At 40.2% G+C, this 20080-nt stretch overlaps 1 protein-coding gene and 1 long non-coding RNA gene across 2 annotated transcripts; one reads left to right on the plus strand and one right to left on the minus strand.

The window, feature by feature from the left end:
* Positions 1–2861: 2861 nt before the first annotated feature.
* On the plus strand, positions 2862–8109 carry LOC136438401 (glutathione S-transferase omega-1-like). The gene is made up of 4 exons (XM_066433172.1): positions 2862–2985; positions 4248–4356; positions 4941–5199; positions 6073–8109. Exons 1-4 carry the CDS (start codon positions 2958–2960, stop codon positions 6448–6450), a joined length of 774 nt encoding a protein of 257 aa, XP_066289269.1. The 5' UTR covers positions 2862–2957; the 3' UTR covers positions 6451–8109.
* A 2071-nt stretch (positions 8110–10180) lies between these two features.
* LOC136437901 (uncharacterized) lies at positions 10181–14873 on the minus strand. Its single transcript, XR_010756352.1, has 2 exons — positions 12752–14873; positions 10181–10953 (listed from the first exon to the last, which is right to left on the minus strand). It is a non-coding gene; the product is annotated as an uncharacterized lncRNA (long non-coding RNA).
* Positions 14874–20080: the final 5207 nt, after the last annotated feature.

Below are 20080 nucleotides of genomic sequence, written 5' to 3' on the forward strand. Positions count from 1 at the left end.
GACACACTGGTACAGTTAGGCCGCGAAGTGTAGTGGCTCTTAAAGGCAACCAAAGCAATATAAGGGCCAAAAGTATGGAAATCAAAGAAAAGCTGAAATCTTTGTGGCAGTGACATTCACTAACACTATTTAGCACATTTGCGCAATAACTTCATACTTTGAGCATTTTAAAACCGTGCAAAAACGATGATTCCCTTAGTTTTGCGAGCCTACAAAAACCCTTGCGACGATTTTCAGTGAGTTCTCACATCACAACGACGTCATATTTTTGCATGATGGACGTCGCTATACATTGTGATAGTGTTGTTTGAACTAATCATGTATGGCAATGACTAAATAAATTGACGTGCAACATCCTAATTTCAGACCCTAATATTGCTGGGGTTCCTTTAAAAGAAAGATTATCAAGTCGATTCACTATCTATAGCGTTGGGACTTCATTTGCTTATCACAAAATTTCATCCTAAATTTCTTACGGTCTTCTTTAAGATGACTGACCCAGTTACAACTGACTCCAGGATTAGATCAAAGGAGTCTCTCGGAACCCAAATTCCAAATTTCCGTTGCATTGAGAAAAAATCAGTCAGCGCTTCTGTGTTGCTTTTGCCCAACACTGTTGAACATCTATACCTATGTAAGCAATAATTCTGAACAAGAAATATTGCATGTGACACTGTAGAAATCTTAAGAATACGTGCATGTCTTGAAGATCTGACGTGAGATGCTCGACACTACTTCCTTGTTCACGTCCTATTTGCGTCAGTATGACTACTGTAAATTCAGAAATATCCGCGGTAGGGAGAAATCAAAATGGAGTATTCGCCGTTGTTTTGACTTCGTGTTTGAAACGATAGTAGTGTTACAGTCACACAATTGAACGGCTTTTCGTGGTGGTTTTAAGTTCGCGGTAAAGATTTCACCACGAAAATCGCGAACATAAAACCACCGCGAACATTTCTGCATTTACAGTATACGACGAGACTCCCTTAGGTTATCAGTGTCTATAAGACCTGTCAACCGTAGCTTTGAGTAATACCTTTGGGCCTCATTGCTCCTCGCACGTTATTGCCTTCGAATTCGTGTCAGACGTGTGTACGGAGTTTTAATTAGGCCATGTTGATTTGATGATATAGATGACATCCTCTGGGGGCCCCAAAGCTGATGCGAGCTTACAATAAATAAATAAAAAACGTTTGGCAAAAGAATCTGCCTTCAATCCTTTCATTATGAATTCTACGTTGTCAGGAAGGCTGAACTAAACTCAACACACAGAGTATGGTATACAGAATAATAGATTCTTCATGTTTTTGTTATTTCACATCTTCTTCTTTGACTTTGGAATTGACTTTGGCATCCTACGACATAAACATAGGTTTTCCGAAATATATAGATATATATATATATATTTCTTTCAATTTACAGGGTGTATTTTCTCATTTTGCAACTAATTTCTTCGATTAACAGTATGGCCGAAAACTTTTAATTTTGGAAACGGACAAAAATTGATGCACGCACGCGCACGGATGTCATCCATATAATCAAATCAACATGGCCTTAGAAGTAGGCAGTTGGTAATTTAAAATGAGGCACGGATGTAGAGCCTCTGGGGTGTAAGATGGTAAACATGTCAATTTTATCTCGATCATTAATTTAATTTATGGCACTAGAGTAGGGCATGTTGATTCGAGCTAGCAATGAGTAGCTGAGAAATGCAGAGCTGCCACTGGATCTTATTCAAATCTCTTTAATATATTCACCTGTTTGCGTGTGTCTGGGCGTTTGTGTTCTAATGTGTTCGTAGTTATTTAAATGTCCCCTCAGTACAGTGGCATGACGTGAGTGGGAACATGGTGTCACCGCAAATGTTAAACTTACGGAGTGACAGGAAGTACAGTTCATATCTTGATGATATAAATAACGTTCAAATTCGTAAAGCGGTAACTCAGTTAAGAATCAGTAGTCATAAGTTAGAAATAGAGACGGGCAGATATTATAATATAGCCCCTGACCAAAGGTTTCGCCCATATTGTCCAATGGAAATTGAAGATGCATTTCACTTTGTCATGGAATGCTCTAGATATGATGTTTTACGTAATAAGTTATTCACATATGCATTTCTCAAAACAAGTACACGTGTTGTTGAGTCTCGATGCTACCGACCGTTTTGAGTATATATTTTAATGCAACAATCACAACAATGCGAAAATAGGAAAACATCTAAATGACTGCTTTCACATAAGGAAAAATACCGAAACTAATGATTAAACCAACTCGATTATAACTGATACGCTATATCAAAATGTATGCTAGCCCTAATTGTATTGTATTAGTAATTAGGATGTTAAGTTTTATTCTATACTTCTACTTTGTATTATGTTTACGAATTCTTGCCATACTTTGTACCATGTACAATTGTCGTGCAATTAAGTTCTTCTTCTTCTTCTTCTATAAGGTGGGCTGTCATGCTACTGGCCTCCGCATGATGTCGCATACACAGTCACGTAAATGCGAGAAGCTCGCCCTACTTTCCATGAAAAAATAACACCGCACTGTAAAATATGATGTACGAATTCACAGATTATTAAAACACGGTCTTTGGATCAAAACGCAGTTGGGGAAACTTTTACGATTAAAGTATGATTCCACAGTTGCTCATAATGTTTCAACAATAATGTGTTCATTATGACAGACAATTACATACTGTATCCACCCATGTATTACCCTAGAAAAATCTAATTCATGTTCAGGAGTATAAAAAAAAAGCAGTCGCCAAAGAAACGGTGTCCGGCACTGCCAATGGTTTAGTTGCCTAATGTTGTATCTCGTGATGTTGGTTATATAACGCCGTATGCATGGCAAACACCATCCGCACGTTCTTTGCAACAACTCGACCGACCACTCTGCAAGCAACCACCCTGCCGGATCTGAGACGCTCGGGGTCCACACCTGCTAGCACCATGCTGCCTAAGAAAGCCTTCAAGACAGGTAGAGAAGTACATAGTTGACAAAGGAGAAACTATGGGTTTAAATAAGGGAGCAGAAGGGCGTAGAGGTGTTTTGTACCGTGAATACTATCAAGTTATGGACGAAAATAAGGGGGAGGGGCGTACTAGGAGACGGTTGGGTTCGGGGCCACCACCGACATCTTTATTGTAATTTGTTGACCTAGGAAACATTCGTGACTGGAATACTGTTAATCCCTCCAGTCGTATAGCACTATTGGGACAATGGGAAAGTTTGTCTCTTCCGGAGTCGTCACAAAGGTCAACATGTCGATGAGCAAAGGACGTCTGATACCAATGACCTAGTTAAGAAAGCCTACAAGACAGGTAGAAAAGATAGTTGACAAAATAGAAACTATGGGTTTAAATAGGGGAGAAAAAGAGCGCAGAGCAGTAGAGGTGTACTGTTTTGTACTGCGAATACTAGCGAGTTATAGAAGAGAATATCGAGGGGCGTACTATACGTACTAGGAGGCGGTTTTTGGGGCCACCACCGACATTTGTTTTTGTAACTTGTAGGCCTAAGAATCATATGTGATTGAAATATTGTTGATCTCTTCAGTCGTATGGCACATTTTGTAATAATGGGAAAGTTTATATCTCGCGGAGTCGTAACACAGGTCAACATGTCACTGAACAAAGGACCTTTGATACCTAAGCTACCAATGACCTACTTTCGCCAGACAATGACCAAACAACAGGATAGATCTATCTCGAGCGATACTGAAATCATGTACTGTCGATAATTCACAATATCTGAAATTGATATTGGTTTATTGCACAAAGCATATGGCAGCCTACTGGCTGAATTGCACGCTCAGTTACATAATATTACTGCAACACTTAAAACAATTAATTGAAAACATCAAAACACTAACATTACTCTAAAGTACGCAGCAAATTTAAAATCGCTCTAGGCGTAGTTTTACTTACTACGAAGATGTAACGTTAATAATTATTAAAACGTGATCATACCTTCATGTTAGCTTCCAAGTAGTGACAACTAAAACAGCGTGAAATCCACTTTTTAAAAACTAATAGACAGACAGGCAAAAAGTGCGGCCAGCTACGAAAGCGCCACCTAGCGTAGACCCAAGGCTTTGTGAGCGAAATCATTTGTGGCTGCCAGGTTGGGAGTTGGTCGGGGAGATTATGTACTACTAGTGCTTGAACGTCATCAAGTTTTCTGTCAGCTAAACTGGATCCAGATATATGTTTCATCTTAAATATTGTAATTTTATACAGGTTCCACTGCCCCCGAACCCCCGGCACCGGGTGTGCTCCGTCTCATCAGTAGTCGGTTCTGTCCGTACGCTCACAGGACAAGGCTGGTACTGGCTGCTAAGGGGATAGAGTAAGTTTGTTCGTCAGTGTGTTACCCATCTTTGTACGAGCCTGTGCGTTTCTGTGTTATTATTTCACAGGTTCGTGATAGAGAGATACGTCGACATCGACAGACGCCGTCATCCTAAATGTCTGACGACTACTGGTCGTCATCTTGTTTCGGGTCTATATTGATATTATGTAGCAGTATTTAGCAACTCGGCGGTACTGAAGCGCCGACTAGTAATACGTGACAGTACTGCAACCGAGGAGCCGTTGAGTACTACGTGTAGTACAGTTCCAAAGCTGTAGTGCTGCCATGTAATACTAGTCGGCGCTTCTGTACCGCCGAGTTACTAAATACTGAAGGCGCAATCTTTCAATCTACCAGATCGCTACAAAACAGCCACTCCAACAATTTTAACTTTAACACCAATAGTGTTGGTAAATTTTGACAAACAATAACTTTCTGACATAAAAAGCACTCAATCATAACACATAACGTTCACTCCTACAAATTGTTTCATCTACTTACATTTTCCACGACATAAATTACACTAAAATGCGCACCTGACCATATTTGGTGATGCAGGACTTATTTCTTTTTACATGTAGTTACGAGACCGTCAACGTCTGTTTGAAGGACAAGCCCGAGTGGTTCTTCGCCATCAACCCCCTGGCCAAGGTGCCCACCCTGCAACATGACGGCAAAGTCGTGTACGAGTCCCTGGTGTGTAACGAGTACCTGGACCGGGTCTTCCCGGGCAGGAAGCTGTTACCGGAGGAGCCTCTGGAGAAAGCACGGATCGGGATGCTGCAGGCCATCTGGGACGCCAAGGTCAGTTCAATGCAAGAATCACATTCGCCGTTTGCAGTCACGTGACTATGACGTAATCTTAGCGTCCGCCATGTTGGTTGGTTACGCAAAGGTCAGCACAGTGCACGAATCACATTCGCCGTTTGCAGTCACGTGACTATGACGTAATCTTAGCGTCCGCCATGTTGGTTGGTTACGCCAAGGTCAGCACAATGCACGAATCACATTCGCTGTTTGCAGTCACGTGACTATGACGTAATCTTAGCGTCCGCCATGTTGGTTGGTTGCACCAAGGTCAGCACAATGCACGAATCACATTCGCTGTTTGCAGTCACCTGACTATGACGTAATCTTAGCATCCATAGTTTGGCCATCATAGGGGTTCAATTGCAGGCGAGGGCCCAGTGTAGAGCCAAATCCTTGAGCTACCAAATACATGAGAGGTCAGCTGCTGAACCTGAGCACGACACTTTATGGGGGATTCCAGTTTAAGTGAGTAGGAGCACCTATGTGGAGTTAGGGCTGGGTTGATGGGGACAGGGCAAGATTTACAGGTAGGATTAGGGTTATGATTAGGATTAGGGAAGGGGTTTGGGGCTTGAGTAAGACTTAGGGTTAGGGTTAGACTTGTGCTTGAAAATTGCCACGTCCCACGAATGTTTTGCACTTAGAGTACTCCTCTCACGTAAACTGGAATCCCCCCCCCCCAAAAAAAGTGTCGTGCTCGGGTGCAGTTGCTGACCTCTCACGTACTTGGCAAGCTCGGAAATTTGGCATAACACCGGGGGAGATGTTAATCGTACCGCGGACTGACTTTTCTGGCCAATTATACCCTTTTGTGCTGAATTTTACAGTAGCACACATAAAGTTTATTCTTATGTCTTCATTTGGTCTTCATCACTGTTTTTACTTCTTCCTCCATCCACACAGACTCAGCCCAACTTCATGAAAGTCTCCATGTCCAAAGGAGATGACCAGCTGAGAGCTTTCGACGCCTTGAAGGAAGGCTTGTCCATCTTCGAGACCCACCTGGTCAAAAGTGGGCGGCCTTTCTTCGGTGGCGACCAGCCCGGTTTCTTTGACTACAGCATTTGGCCGTGGTTCGAGCTGAGAGACCTGCTCTTGTCTGATGACGCCGTCAAGATGCAAGAAGACGAGTTTCCAAAACTCTTTGCTTGGCTGTCCGCCATGTACGATCGCCCAGAGGTGAAAACAGTTGCCTTCGATTTAACTGTTTTTGCCAAATACGTCGCAAGCATGCTGGCTGGGAATCCTGATTCTGACATTGGACTAGACGACAGGGACTGAAACTTTTCTACATTTAACTCAAAAGAAAAGTTGTTTTCCCAGATAGTAGTTTTCCAAAATGTATGGGTTATGTTTGTCGAAAATTTTCGCAGTGTTTAAAATCATCTTTATTCTAGATCTGCACATAATGAATAACATAATACGCGTTAAAAGCCTAGGGCAACCCTTTATCTCCTTATTTATTATCACCAGAAGGGCGCAAGGCAAAAGAAAGAATACAATATACTTGTCAATAAATGCATCGGACATACGAGTACATTATGTAAAAAAAGGTACGTTTCAGAGATATCAAAATCGTGTTTTTTTTTACATCTAATATCTACAGGAAAGCTTAATTGGAAAGAAATTGAAATCAATATTGTAAGCAGTTGGCCACTATCAGAATAGATATAATCACTTATACTGTTACCAAGATCTTCATTCATGATCTGTCAAATGGAATGTCCACTTGGGGTTTTACACAAGATACATGCCTAGATGTCCATACAGTAAATGATTAATGGCCCACGTCACATTCATCGTACGATCGTCGTACGATGGTTGTACGATGATCGTACGAAGGTCATACGAAAGTCGTACGATGGTTGTACGAAGGTCGTACGATCGTCGTACGACGGTTGTAAGAAGGTCGTACGATCGTCGCACGATAGTTGTACGAAGGTCGCACGATCGTCGCACGATCGCATATTGAAGACATTCTTGGAAAAGTCGTGGGATACGAATTGCAACCTGTCTTGCTACGGAAAGGGTTGTCCCAGACAACTGTCGGCGGTTGCTTCTGTCATAGCCTGTTTTGAAATTCCACGACATCAAAATCGTACGACGGCCTACGACGAATATAGCTGCGCCGTAACCATTAACTAACTTGCCCTTGCCATTGTTTCCAAATTGTATCCAGTTCCTTGCGTGCTAGTAACTACTTTTTAGCGTATCTTATTACCTGAATTTCTAACCTTCATCGACGTAACTTGCCCTTATATAATCGTTGTCGGACGATTTTATCAGACTATCAGTGCATTCAAGGAGTTGTATAGCCTCCTTGGTGTACTATAGTGTTGTCCAGAGCTGGACGGTTGTCTCTTGTACGCCATTATTGGCACTGACACAAATCCCTCTGGGGACATGTAAACCAGATAAAAACGAGACGCTAACATCATTAGGGAAATAGGCAATGGTCGTAGAATCCCGAACAGAGCTTTGGACGGTAGTTGCATAAATATGAGTAAACTCTCGACATGTGCGATATAATATGCCAGCGACGGCTGAGTCTTTAATCATTTGAGGAAACATACATTGTATCAAGAACTGTACATTTAATTTCTAAATGATGCTAAGTTTCTTCAGATTGGTTACCTTGAGTTTTGATAGACGTCGTCCTTTTCCCCGTCTTCTTCTCAAGAATACAGTTGGTCTGAAAGCGTCGTCTTATCATCTGTTTACAGAAAGGATGATATGATAATGTCAGCTATTTTTGTAGGTAGGACCCCCCCTCAATTTGACTTGGGTATGGTCTAATTTGATAAGATTTGATCCCACGGAGTCGTCTACTCTTATATCCGCCAATTACGGATTGTAACTACGTCAGAGACTATTCCATTGTAGCAGCAGGGGTGAACTAAGGATGGAGGGACATCACAAATAAAATGAATATCAAGCATTTCGGAGAGGACTGTGATATATTTATGAAATATTGAAAAGTGTAGACAGAAAAAAAGGACTACAAATGGAAAATGATCCCAAGTATTTCAGAGTGACCACCCCTCCATGGAGTTGTGAGTGAACTCGTCCTGAAAGATATTGCAAGCATATGCAGACGTTATTGGGCGTGTCCAAAATCACCTTAATCTGTTCTCTTAAGACATAGACAAACAAAGATCTGGACATTTGCCAAGGAAAAGGGATCTCTCTCAATCATCGTCGTCAGGTGAGTGTGCTTTTCTGGCACCATTTGCTTCCATGTTACTTAGAAATAATATAGTTATGAAAATTGGTATAACATTGTCTGTCTTTCACAGCTGTGTATTGATACTAGAACAGTCATGACCATAAATGATAAATCATCAGTGATTTAGCTAATTGAAATGATAATTCTGTTTGATCTTTGATAACTTAAACCATGTGCGTGATAATGTCACATACAATTATACGATAAGTATGATGTTATACAATAACTCCATGCTTGGGTTTAGACGCAAAGTCTTTTTCCTCCGACTTCGATTTCCAATCCATAGCTCTATGTTTCTATAGCTGTTTCTCTCTTTTTTTTAAATTTCGTCATTTGATAATTATCATTTCAAATTTATCAAGTGATCGAATTTTATAAAAGCGAGAAATAGCTATATAGAGATGTATAGTTAGTAGTAGTCCGCACAAAGTCAATTCACAGCCCTAGACTTCGGCGGTATAACTTTATATATCTCTGTCCTAGTTACTGTGGCATGTTATCAAAGAGTACATTATGTAATTCCATATCTGATGTTGATCTCAGGGTGTATAAGGAAATGGGCTCAGCTAGGCCATGTTTATAAACTGAGTGACGTTAATAGTTTGTTATGTGGTGAGCAACTTCGCCACTCAACTAAAACCTGAAATGACACAAACGCCTACGTACATCATGGAATTATCAAAAGCAAGTTTGCCTCTTTGTGGACGTTACAAATACTAAGATTAGAGTACTTGGGAAGTGACAAATATGACAATAATGACTTATTATCCACTGTGCGAAAAGGGTCGATTTCCGGACGTTTCAATGATAGGATATTTCCGACAATATTACGTTTCCGACGATATTCAGACGTTTCTTGATCTCGATATCCTAAGTTTACGGATTAATATCTGGAGCCGGAAACGGGAACACATTTAATCGCAATATATCCGGATCCGAATATGTTAAAGTTTTGTTTCCGGATACCAGCCGAATATTCCGACTTTCCAGTAACGTATACGGATTTTTTTTTCAACGGAGAGACCGCGAATACGGATGAATATCTAAAGCCGGAAACGGGAACACATTTAATCGCAACATATCCGGATCCGAAAATGTTAAAGTTTTGTTTCCGGATATTAGCCGAATATTCCGACTTTCCAATAACGTATGCGGATTTTTTTATCAACGGAGAGACCGCGAATACGGATACATATCTAAAGCCGGAAACGGGAACATGTTTCATTGGTGCATATCCGGATCCGAATATGTTAAAGTTTTGTTTCCGGATATCAGCCGAATATCCCGACTTTCCAATAACGTATGCGGATTTTTTTATCAACGGAGAGACCGCGAATACGGATTAGTATCTGGAGCCGGAAACGGGAACATGTTTCATTGGTGCATATCCGGATCCGGATATGTTACCGTTTTGTTTCCGGATATCACCCGAATATTTTGACTTTCCGGAAACGTATGCGGGTTTTTTTCAACGGAGAGACCACGAATACGGATTAATATCTGGAGCCTGAAACGGGAACATGTTTCATCGTCGCATACCCGGATCCGGATATGCTGCAGTTTTGTTTCCGGATATCAACCGGATAGTCCAACTTTTTGGTAGCGTATTCGGAGTCTTTCTGCAACGGACATCCAGCAACTTACCGATGAATATCTATAGTCGGAAACGCATATCCGTAACACTGAGTCCGCAATGTATACGGTGTGTTTTTGCTCCTGAAATTATATATCTGAGATTAAACATACTAGCTAGATACATGGCAAAGAAAATACGAAAAGCAAGAATATTTTAAATCACTCTGTAATTGTTTAAGTCCTATATCTGAACAGTTTCGTGGTAACGCTTACTGATGATTCAGATTCAAGTTAGGCATATAGATTTGGTTATCGGTAGATGTTCTACAACAGCGGAAATACAAATGTAGGTATATAACTTACTACACAGTGAACAATCTTGAACAGTCTTAATTGTGGTAATATATGTACGAAAACATTGCTGTTATAAGTCCTGGAAATCAAGGTATAAGTAATTAAAAGTAAAAATAAGATCAATAGAGACTATACGTGATATAATGTCAATATTCTGAATGAGGGTAATTGAAAACCAATGATACAAATCTCTTACTCGGTAAATCAATGAATATAGAATGTATGCAGAAGTTATATCATAACATTTAGAGCTTCTTCTGTAACCTCTATAAATACATCAGAGTATGAATCATACAAATTTTGCTTAGGGATATTCACGTTGTAGTTTACTTATGAACATTTACAATGTGTTTTCACATGATGCTACTCATTCTGGGCGTTTGACGGCACACCCGCAACGGCAATTACGGTACGGATTAATTAACTTTGTTAGGCACCAGGTCTAACATGTTATCCGTGTCACATAAAGGAATGTTCTGATACAAACATGCTTCTTAAACGTATAGGTGTTAACAGACATATCATTATTCCAAGATAGGCGTGCGGAAGTCACACAGGTTGGTTTGCTGCAAAGATGTTGCTGCACTGGAACTGTCTTTATAACCCCCCGATATACTCAGCGGAAGATGCTGAAAAATAAACGTGGCTAGAATAAATCAAATGTGGAGACGAGTCGAGACCTACTACATCAAATGCGCACCCTCCCTCTCCAATGATATGACACAGCGAAATAAACAACGATCGAATCAAAAACAAGATGGTCTACAACACTAAAGACATCAGAGACCGGATACCTGTTTACTTAAAGTTTAGCCTTGTCTGATTCCAGTCGGATCATGCATATGGTCAAATAACGATAGCAAAAGGTAAAGTGAACAAAGTCGGCTCAATAAAGAAATGTAAATTATGTTTCCAACAACATTGAAATACTGCCCAACTGAAACTTTATCTTTGTAGACTTCACGTGACAAACCCAAACCAAGTCAATGAACTTTGCGATCAGTTGAGTAATAAAAACACTTAAACATATGGATGAAACACAAATTAGGAAAACGGAAAGGCATCGGACTTATTGGCAGACAGTACAGGTACTATACGCATTGCTGGAGAGACTTTGTACATAGAAACACGTGTCGGAAATAGGAACGCAGATTCCGGAATACCATGAGGAAATATGTAACATATACGGACAACAGATATTCTAAGATATTAACCGGACACGCAAATTAACAATTCCTGTGTCGAAATATTTCCGAAAATGCTGTGTGGAAATTCTTGTTTGGAAATGTCCAGATATACGCGACATGTGTAACCTTCAGATTTGCCTAGAAATCTACCCTTCTCGTATAGGGAAGGAAATATGTTACATACACTGTATACGGAAAACTGGTATTCCCGGATATAAGGGCAAATAGAGAAAAACACATATCTGAACCACTTAAACGCACGTGGTACGTATACGGAACAATCAGGAGTACTGCTTTTTCCTGGGCATAGGGTAGCAACAGTTTCTTAGTCAATATATTTAGCATATCTATGTATAGTCAGAATACTGAAACATGGGTTGTTGTAATATATCAACAACGCGTATTCGGTCTTACGAAACGCCCCTGTACAGTATCCAAAACAAAAGCAAAACAATATCACGAAATAAAGACTGCTTTCTTTCGGATCGCATATGCATAAAAATAATTTCTAAATTATTTCAAGGTACTGTCAAAGATAATGTCAACAGACTGAACAGATTATAATACCATTCCTGTATGATATGTTAAAGTTAAAACAGATCCTAAGGTCGAACTGAAAATCTAAAAAGAATTGAAAAATAAAAACCCTTATCAAATGATGTGGCTAGAAACACAACATTCCTTTTGTTACTAAACTCGACAGGACAGCAGCAAAATAATGTTTATTATCCTCACATTGCCAGGTAACAGTCCTCAATATGATGAGTATCAGGTCACCAAACACGTAGCATTTACTGAGAACTGATATTTCACGATACGACACAACTAAGGATTGTTGTTTTTGCTTGGACTTGATATATTCGGCATAGGTATATTCAGAAAATTTCTAATATTTGTCAGGTATATTGACTCTTCTCTGTAGTCATGTTACAGCATGGATTTCTGTAGTATTCAAACCCCTGATATCTCCGTACACAGAGGGAAACACGTATTCGGAGTAAAGAAATGACCATTAACAGTATCCGGGAAAATGTTGATTACTGATATTCCGTATACACACATGTTTTCTATTATGATACATGTGGGTGGCCTGTTGTGCTTCACGGAAGAGCTGCTTGAAAACAATTTCTGTGAAACTCTCCTAGCTGCAAATTGACACACTAGAGTAAGAAATGACTAATTTCTGATGTAGGTATTAGTTTAACCCGTCTCCAATTGTAGATATTGGAAGTTCAGTTACCGTGTTCTCGGCTTTGTCCATGCTCCGCTGAGGTCACTGCACCCCGTTGTCCTCGTACCATCCACTTCGGTCCCGACTCCCGAGTACTGATGATACAGGTTATTCCTCGTCTTTGCAAGTTGGTTCAGAAAAGACGAATCTCGCGGTGTATTCCGTCAGATCGTATTGAGAATAGGATGTTAAGAGACTCGGGCTCCGGCAGATACCTCCGGCACACGCTGAAACAGCTCACCCTGGCTCTTTCTCCAACTCTGCCGGAACCGTTAAGTTTGGCGCTAACATTCCAGGAATGCGTCATAGATGAACGGACCAATCAGAAATCAGGCATATTTTCCAAACCATCTGGTGGCCAGATCTTATCGTAATTGTGTACATACCAATGTCCCAACTGAGAAGACAGACGAGCCAGTACGGTTTTGGAAGGGTGCCCATATATATATATATATATGAATACATTTCCATGGCAGGCCACACGCTTGTCTTCATATCATGCTTTAGCAATAGATTGATGCAGGTATTTCAATTTTGCACATGCATGTATAAATCGGTTATGGAAATCTAACTTAAGTTGCTTTGATTGGCACAAGATCACAAAGTGTGTCACTGTTTGGCTTAACGCACTCGTGCAATTCTTTTTTAGATTTCAAGAACTACCAGAAACCCGAAGTTGTGTATTTGCTGATCGATTTGATAGTTTCAAGCACGGAGACAAAAAGCTCCCCCTAGAGGCAACATATATTATTGTACCGACCGTATCTTGGTCGTGATACGCGCAAATACGTCCGGAAATCTAAGTGTCCCACAATGCCCCTCTGCTATGGATTGACATTTTCGGACTTATTTCCGGACAACTGTTTTGATTCTGGTCATTTTCGGAGTCCGGAACGCCTTCAGAAAACATGCTTCGTATACGGGGAAAAGATAAACCAAGACATTTCCTGGACACAAAAATGAACAATTCCGGAATCGGAATATTTCCAGATATGCTGTGTCGAAATTCCTGTTTGGAAACTGTCCGAATACGCGGCACGTTCAACATTCAGATTTGCCTGGAACTTTTTTTTATTTTATCACAGAGAACGATATATATTGCGTAAACGGAACATCATCATCATCATCATCATAGTCGCCGCGTTCATCGGTTGACGATGCGGGCCATCATATGTATTCCCGGATATGTGGGAAAATACAGTAAAACGCATACTTTAACCTGGACTACAGAAACTAAAATGGCACATAATCGGTAGTACTTGCTTTGCATTAATAAAGATAGCAATTGTTTTGGATTCGAAATATCATCGGATATGTGTCATGACAAAGTCAACAGATATCTTCGTGTATGTAAAGAAACACGCATTTGGAGTAATGAAACTCCCATGTACGGTATCCGCAAATATCCTAAGTCATATTTTGCTTGATCTGCAACGAAACAATTCCTGATTCAATATATTTCCGTAAATGTTGTGTATTGACAAAATGTCCGAAAACGTTCAGAATACTTGGCATGTCCAGTTATGTGTCAAAGTTTGGATTTTGTCCAGAAATAGACCGCTTTCGCGCTTGACAACAGATTTCTCTGTATACATAACGAAATACGTATCCGGAGTTATGATACGAACTTGTAAAGAGTCCGGTAAATAAAATAAAAACTATATTTATCCGGATTTGCTTGGAATAATTTCTTGAATCACAATTTTTCCGGATATTTCAGGTGTCAATATAAGTACTTGAAAATAGTCCGTATATTTGACATGCCCAGTGATGTGTCAAACTTTGGATTTGTCCGGAAATGAATAGCAACATTTTCGGAGTCAATAAATTCCCGGATATCTTACCTGTCACGGCAAAGTCAGAATACAACATGGATTGCCGAAGTATCTTAACAACAGATATCTCCGTATACATAAAGAAACACGTATCCGGAATTACGATACGACCCTGAACTGTATCCGGAAAAATAAAAAGTTGTATTTATCCGAATTTGCTAGGAAATATTTCTTGAATCTAAATATTTCCGAATATGTTAGGTATCGATTTGAGTACTTGGAAACGGTCCGAATATGTAACATGCCCAGTGATGTGTCAATATCGGATTTGTCCGGAAATGGACCCCTTTCGCGCAGTGATCGTATACAATGTTTATATTTACGTCAACATGATATAACAAAGATCATTTTAACGTGCTACGTTGTTCTACCGATATACTCACATATACTAGTAATAAGCTCGTTCACACTTTCGAGTGCGCATGCGCGGCGACAGGAATTGTGGGTAATATGTCAAAGGTCCCTGGGACATAAACAAACACGTCTGGATATTATAATAGAAAAAGAGACAATGGTCGAAACAAGAACTGTTTACACATTAGAGGCCTTCACCTTTGACATACTACCCACAATTCCTATCGCCGCTCATGAGCACTCGGAAGCGTGAACGAGCTTACTGGACGAAAACCAGTGAATAGGATAGGTCTGTCTCGTTGCCAAAACACCCTTAGACTGGAAGATGTATGGGGCCATTGTTTACTAGACTTAGTGGCAAGGACGAACCGTGAATAATTCATTGGTTGCCCGAGCAGGTGAAGTTATGAATCTACATGTATGATCTATGATTATTCTTATCTAAGCCTGCACTTTGTAACACAACGACGTCCTTTGCCGCGTGTTGATATAGCGTGCGTCGGTGTCGCGCTAAATTTATGCTCCTCCAGTTTCGTGGGGTAGTGCGTATTCTCGGAGATAGGGTAGGGTTATAGGGTTAGAGTTAAGTTAGGGTTATAGGTAGGTTAAGGTTATAATTATAAGTTAGGTTAGTCAAAGTCAATGGGCCCCTGGGATCCGTACCTAAGGCCCCTTTTTTTAAAAATATAGATAAAGTGTCCCTTTAAACCCTATAATGTGTCGAGGCAAATATTTGGCAGGGGCAAAAATGTGGCTTGACACCGACAGTTAGTAACTCCCCATTTGGACCAGGTCATGGCATTCGTGAGTTTGAATCCACGACTTGCACGCTCCTGGAACTTGACAATGTGATGTCCGCTGTTCATTGTTTTTGTCTTGTATTGCCAAGGGCATTGCCTATATAATGTATAATGTATAATGTATAATGTCTGTCTATCTTTTCAAGATCGCTGGAATATAAGCTCAACTGGATATTTTTCCAAATATTTCATCTTTATTGTCATCACAAAACGTTTGCCTCTCCCTATAAATTATATGTTACCCAAAATGCTTTGAAATCATGAAACTATAAAGTTATGAACAACACATTCTTACAGTAGAGCTGCTTCTTCCTTTGCCCGTAACCCCCCCCCCACACACACACAACCCTTCTTCTTCGAATTCCTTTGCCCGTAACCCCCCCCCCCCCACACACACACACACACACAACCCTGCTTCTTCCTTTGCCCGTAACCCCCCCCCCCCCACACACACACACAACCCTGCTTCTTCATTTGCCCGTAACCCCCCCCCCCCCCCCAACACACACACACACACAACCCTGCTTCTTGTTTTGCCCGTAGCCCCAAACACACACACACACAAACCCCCACCCCCTGAAGTTGGGATAAGGTTATGGTCCACCCCTGAGCGAGATTTCGCTGGAATTTTATCTCCAAGTGTTCCTAATGCCGTCCGAGTACTCCCGGGGTCATTAGTGACGTCACAGCGCATTGCTTCCCGCCAACGTCAGGTTCTATTTCCAGACACGTTCAACACAAATCATACAAAGAGATTCAGCTCTATCTAGCTGTACGTGTTTTACTCATTGATAAGCCCCTGTCACAGATACAGATACATATTAAGCTTTATTGAAGCAACAAAATACACAGTGACTTTCGTACGAACAACTACAAATATATAACAAGAGTTCTACGACCTCATACCTTCGCGAAATGATTTTGACCTTTATGACTGACGTATTAGGAGTGTTTTTCATCAATCAAAAATCATACCAGTTGATCCTCCTCACCCAAATAACATAAGTTGTCTAAACCTCCTTGTTATGATTATGAGCTTAACAAAGAAGGTTATGCTAACATTTTTCATCAATAATGCAAATAAGCTCCTTATTAGCATAATTTGATTCAATGGTGTTCACATTCACACAACTTCTAAATGCAACAAGTATGAAATTGCCGTTATTGACTAGTATGGAATGATAGTAGTTTCTCATGAATTATGCAAATTAGGCCTACATTTGCATAATTTCTATCTATTGACATTCCTCTCTTCCTCAGTTACAAATGTCACATATTTGAATAGTCATATCATGGAACACAGCAGGTTTTTAAAATTGCCTCATTAATTATAATCTGATTTGCATAATTATCATCCAATCATACAAAGCATCACATAAGCTATCTACATACCAAAAATCATGACCATCCATCAAGCCCATCTCGAGTTATATTATTTTCTCATTGATTATGTAAATGAGGTTCTCATTTGCATAGCTGATATCCATTAATATTTCTCTCTTCCTCAGTTACATATGTCACATGTTTGCGAGTCCTATCATGGAAATTGATGAATGTATAAACTTTCCTCATTAATTATGCAAATTAGTTACTGATTTGCATAATAAGTATCCAATCATGTACATCATCGCTCAAGCTATGTACATGCAAAAAATCATGACCTTCCATCAAGCCCTTCTTGAGTTATTCCCTTTCAAAGTCTGAAGCAAAACCTACCCCTGCAAGTTGCTAGGGGGCCCAAACCTATACCACTTACTCTCTGCCCAACGAGCTATCTACCACTCAAAAATCAGTTCCATAGCATGTCCACAACACGAGATATCATAACATGAAGTTCCGCTGCAGTACCGTAACAAGCCGATAGGGGGCCCAAAATCTAATCATTTTCAGGTTTCATCGAGACCTACCAACATACCAAATACCAAGACAATCCTTCCAAGAATTCTCGACTTATCGTGTTCACTAACAGACACACAGATATGCTCGGTATTCCCATGCTGTGGCACTGCATTAATGACTGTTCTTACTCATATAAGGCCGTGTATATCCAACTTTGGTCAAAATTTGTATGTTTCAGTCTTTTAATTGGTGTAAGGAGATATCTTTGTGGTTTGGTTTCACATGCTCCGAGTGGACTCTTCCAGGCTGGGAGTAGGTCAAAGTTGACGATTGTTTTCGTCTGTCAGCTGTTACGAGAGAACAAGCTGGTCAACTGTCTATTTTCTTTGCATGATTCTAAAGTAGACAGATGTGGCTTTCTGGTGCATGAGAATTTTTGGGGCTTGCAATTAAGGTGAATCCTTTTCTGAGCCCTTGTTTTAGTGCTTTAAAGCATTACTGCCTATATGGGCAAGCCTATCTCTTGTATCTGCCCTACAGCTGGCTGATAGCCAATTTGTCCCTGGCAGCTGCAGTACATGTAACTGACGTTTCCTGCCTGCCTCATGACCCCTCATGACCCCTCACGACCAACTTTGCCCCCAATCTACCCGTATCAATATCCCCGTCGCAACCAGAACGCATAGTAAAGCATACAATTGAACACATTTTTACACTTTTCTCGTTAATTATGCAAAACACTTCGCCCAAAATCTAATCATCTTGAGATTTGCCACATACACACCGACACACCAACTACGACAACAAACCATCCAGGCGTTCTCGACTTATTCTGTTCACTAACAGACACACAGACAAGCACCGTCGAATAACCTTCTCGACGAAACCATTCGTCGCGAAGGTAATAAAGACAATGCAAAATATACAACTGGGTAAAATTCGGAGATTCACCATTGTTTAACCAGTTGTAGAGTTTGAATTGTCTTTATATGTTGTTTATCCGGATGTCTAACCTTCATAAACATAACTACAAACTACAAAATGGAAATACAGAATTAATCTTGGAATTCTACTAGCTTAGTAATGCAAGCTGGTATAAGTACATAATGTTATAATGTTACAATTAGTTGGCAAATACGACGTACAGCATGGTTAGCGACATCAAACTTAGGACGGTCTTGCGACAGTTGTGTGCGTGTCGTAGACAAATTTCACATATCTTGCGACGGAAAGTGTTGTCGTAGATCTATGTCGGTTCTGTTGAGGCCATTCGGAAAATCGTACAACACAAATCGCACAACGTATGCGCGACCATAGAAAGGGTGATCAACAGAAATAGATTTGAATCAATATTACGCAAATTTACGACATAGTTGTAACGTTTTTAACGTCTCTGTCCAGACAATCAATTTGAAACGAACCATGAAATTGATTTGAACTGACTCGAGGTCTGCCTTATCTCAAAGCAGGCACATGATTTATAACAGCATCGCACATAATTACATTCCGTCCATTATTTCCCAATCTTCCTAATGGTCGTAGATCTTGTAATAGTATCGGCCTTATCGGGTCATGAATTTTTAATGATCAAAACAACATCGTGTCACGGCGTTTTAAGTCATCGAACTTGACGGACGATCCCTGCATGTTCGGGAAAGGGCTAAGAAGCTTAATTCTTAAAGGGGGAATCAACTCCAGAAGAAAGGGTTCTGATTCTCCAGATGATATTTTTATGAGTCCAAAAATTAATTGTATTGACAATCTGACATTGAATTTGGAGTATACTAGTAGGCAACATTTGCTTAATACAGCAACAACCCTCAGATGAATTGCAGTACATGTACTATAAAGGTTTTTCTGTGCCAACATCATTTTGTGTCATGCGAAGACCTTACAAATTATAGTGTATGCTGTCCACGCGGGGATATGATTATACAGTAAAGCATTACATACTACATTTTCATTAATCTGGAATGTTGTGATATATTAATCTTTAGAATCGTTATTCAATGTACCACTAGCACTTTGCAGATTTGTTAAGTCTGAATTATGTTGTATTCACATATACACACAGGCCAGATCTTATCAAAACATTCCTCGTTAACGATCATTCAAAATATCTAAACGCTTTGATAAAGGGCTAGATTTCTAAAATATCAATACGACGGATATGCAAGGATTTTGTATAGAGTCATAGATACATGTAATGGCGATAGTATTACAATTCTACGACGCACGAGATTTTAGATAATACAGTTAATTATCCACCACAGTATGTTCCGTGTGCCGTAGATGTCTCAACTCATTCAGCAAATAATCACGTATCCCCGTCAGTTCACCAGTAGTTTTTATAGGGTCAATCCAGAGCAATGTACGTCACAGTCATAAATCGTGCATTACGTCCACGTACTTGGCACAAGTACAAACATGCTTAGTGTGCGCCACTCAACGTATGGCAGACGGGGGTACATGGGTATGTAGGTCCTTTGTTTCCGATAGTCAGTATCTGT

The sequence above is a fragment of the Branchiostoma lanceolatum genome, chromosome 7, assembly GCF_035083965.1.
Source record: "Branchiostoma lanceolatum isolate klBraLanc5 chromosome 7, klBraLanc5.hap2, whole genome shotgun sequence".
Taxonomy (NCBI): Eukaryota; Metazoa; Chordata; class Leptocardii; order Amphioxiformes; family Branchiostomatidae; genus Branchiostoma; species Branchiostoma lanceolatum.

Bases quoted from the DNA above. Each gene is read 5' to 3' on its own strand.
- LOC136438401 (XM_066433172.1), top strand. From the start codon at position 2,958: ATGCTGCCTAAGAAAGCCTTCAAGACAG. The intron at 4,357-4,940 runs GTAAGTTTGTTC...TTTTACATGTAG, and splicing joins CTGGCTGCTAAGGGGATAGA to TTACGAGACCGTCAACGTCT. The intron at 5,200-6,072 runs GTCACGTGACTA...CCATCCACACAG, and splicing joins AATCACATTCGCCGTTTGCA to ACTCAGCCCAACTTCATGAA.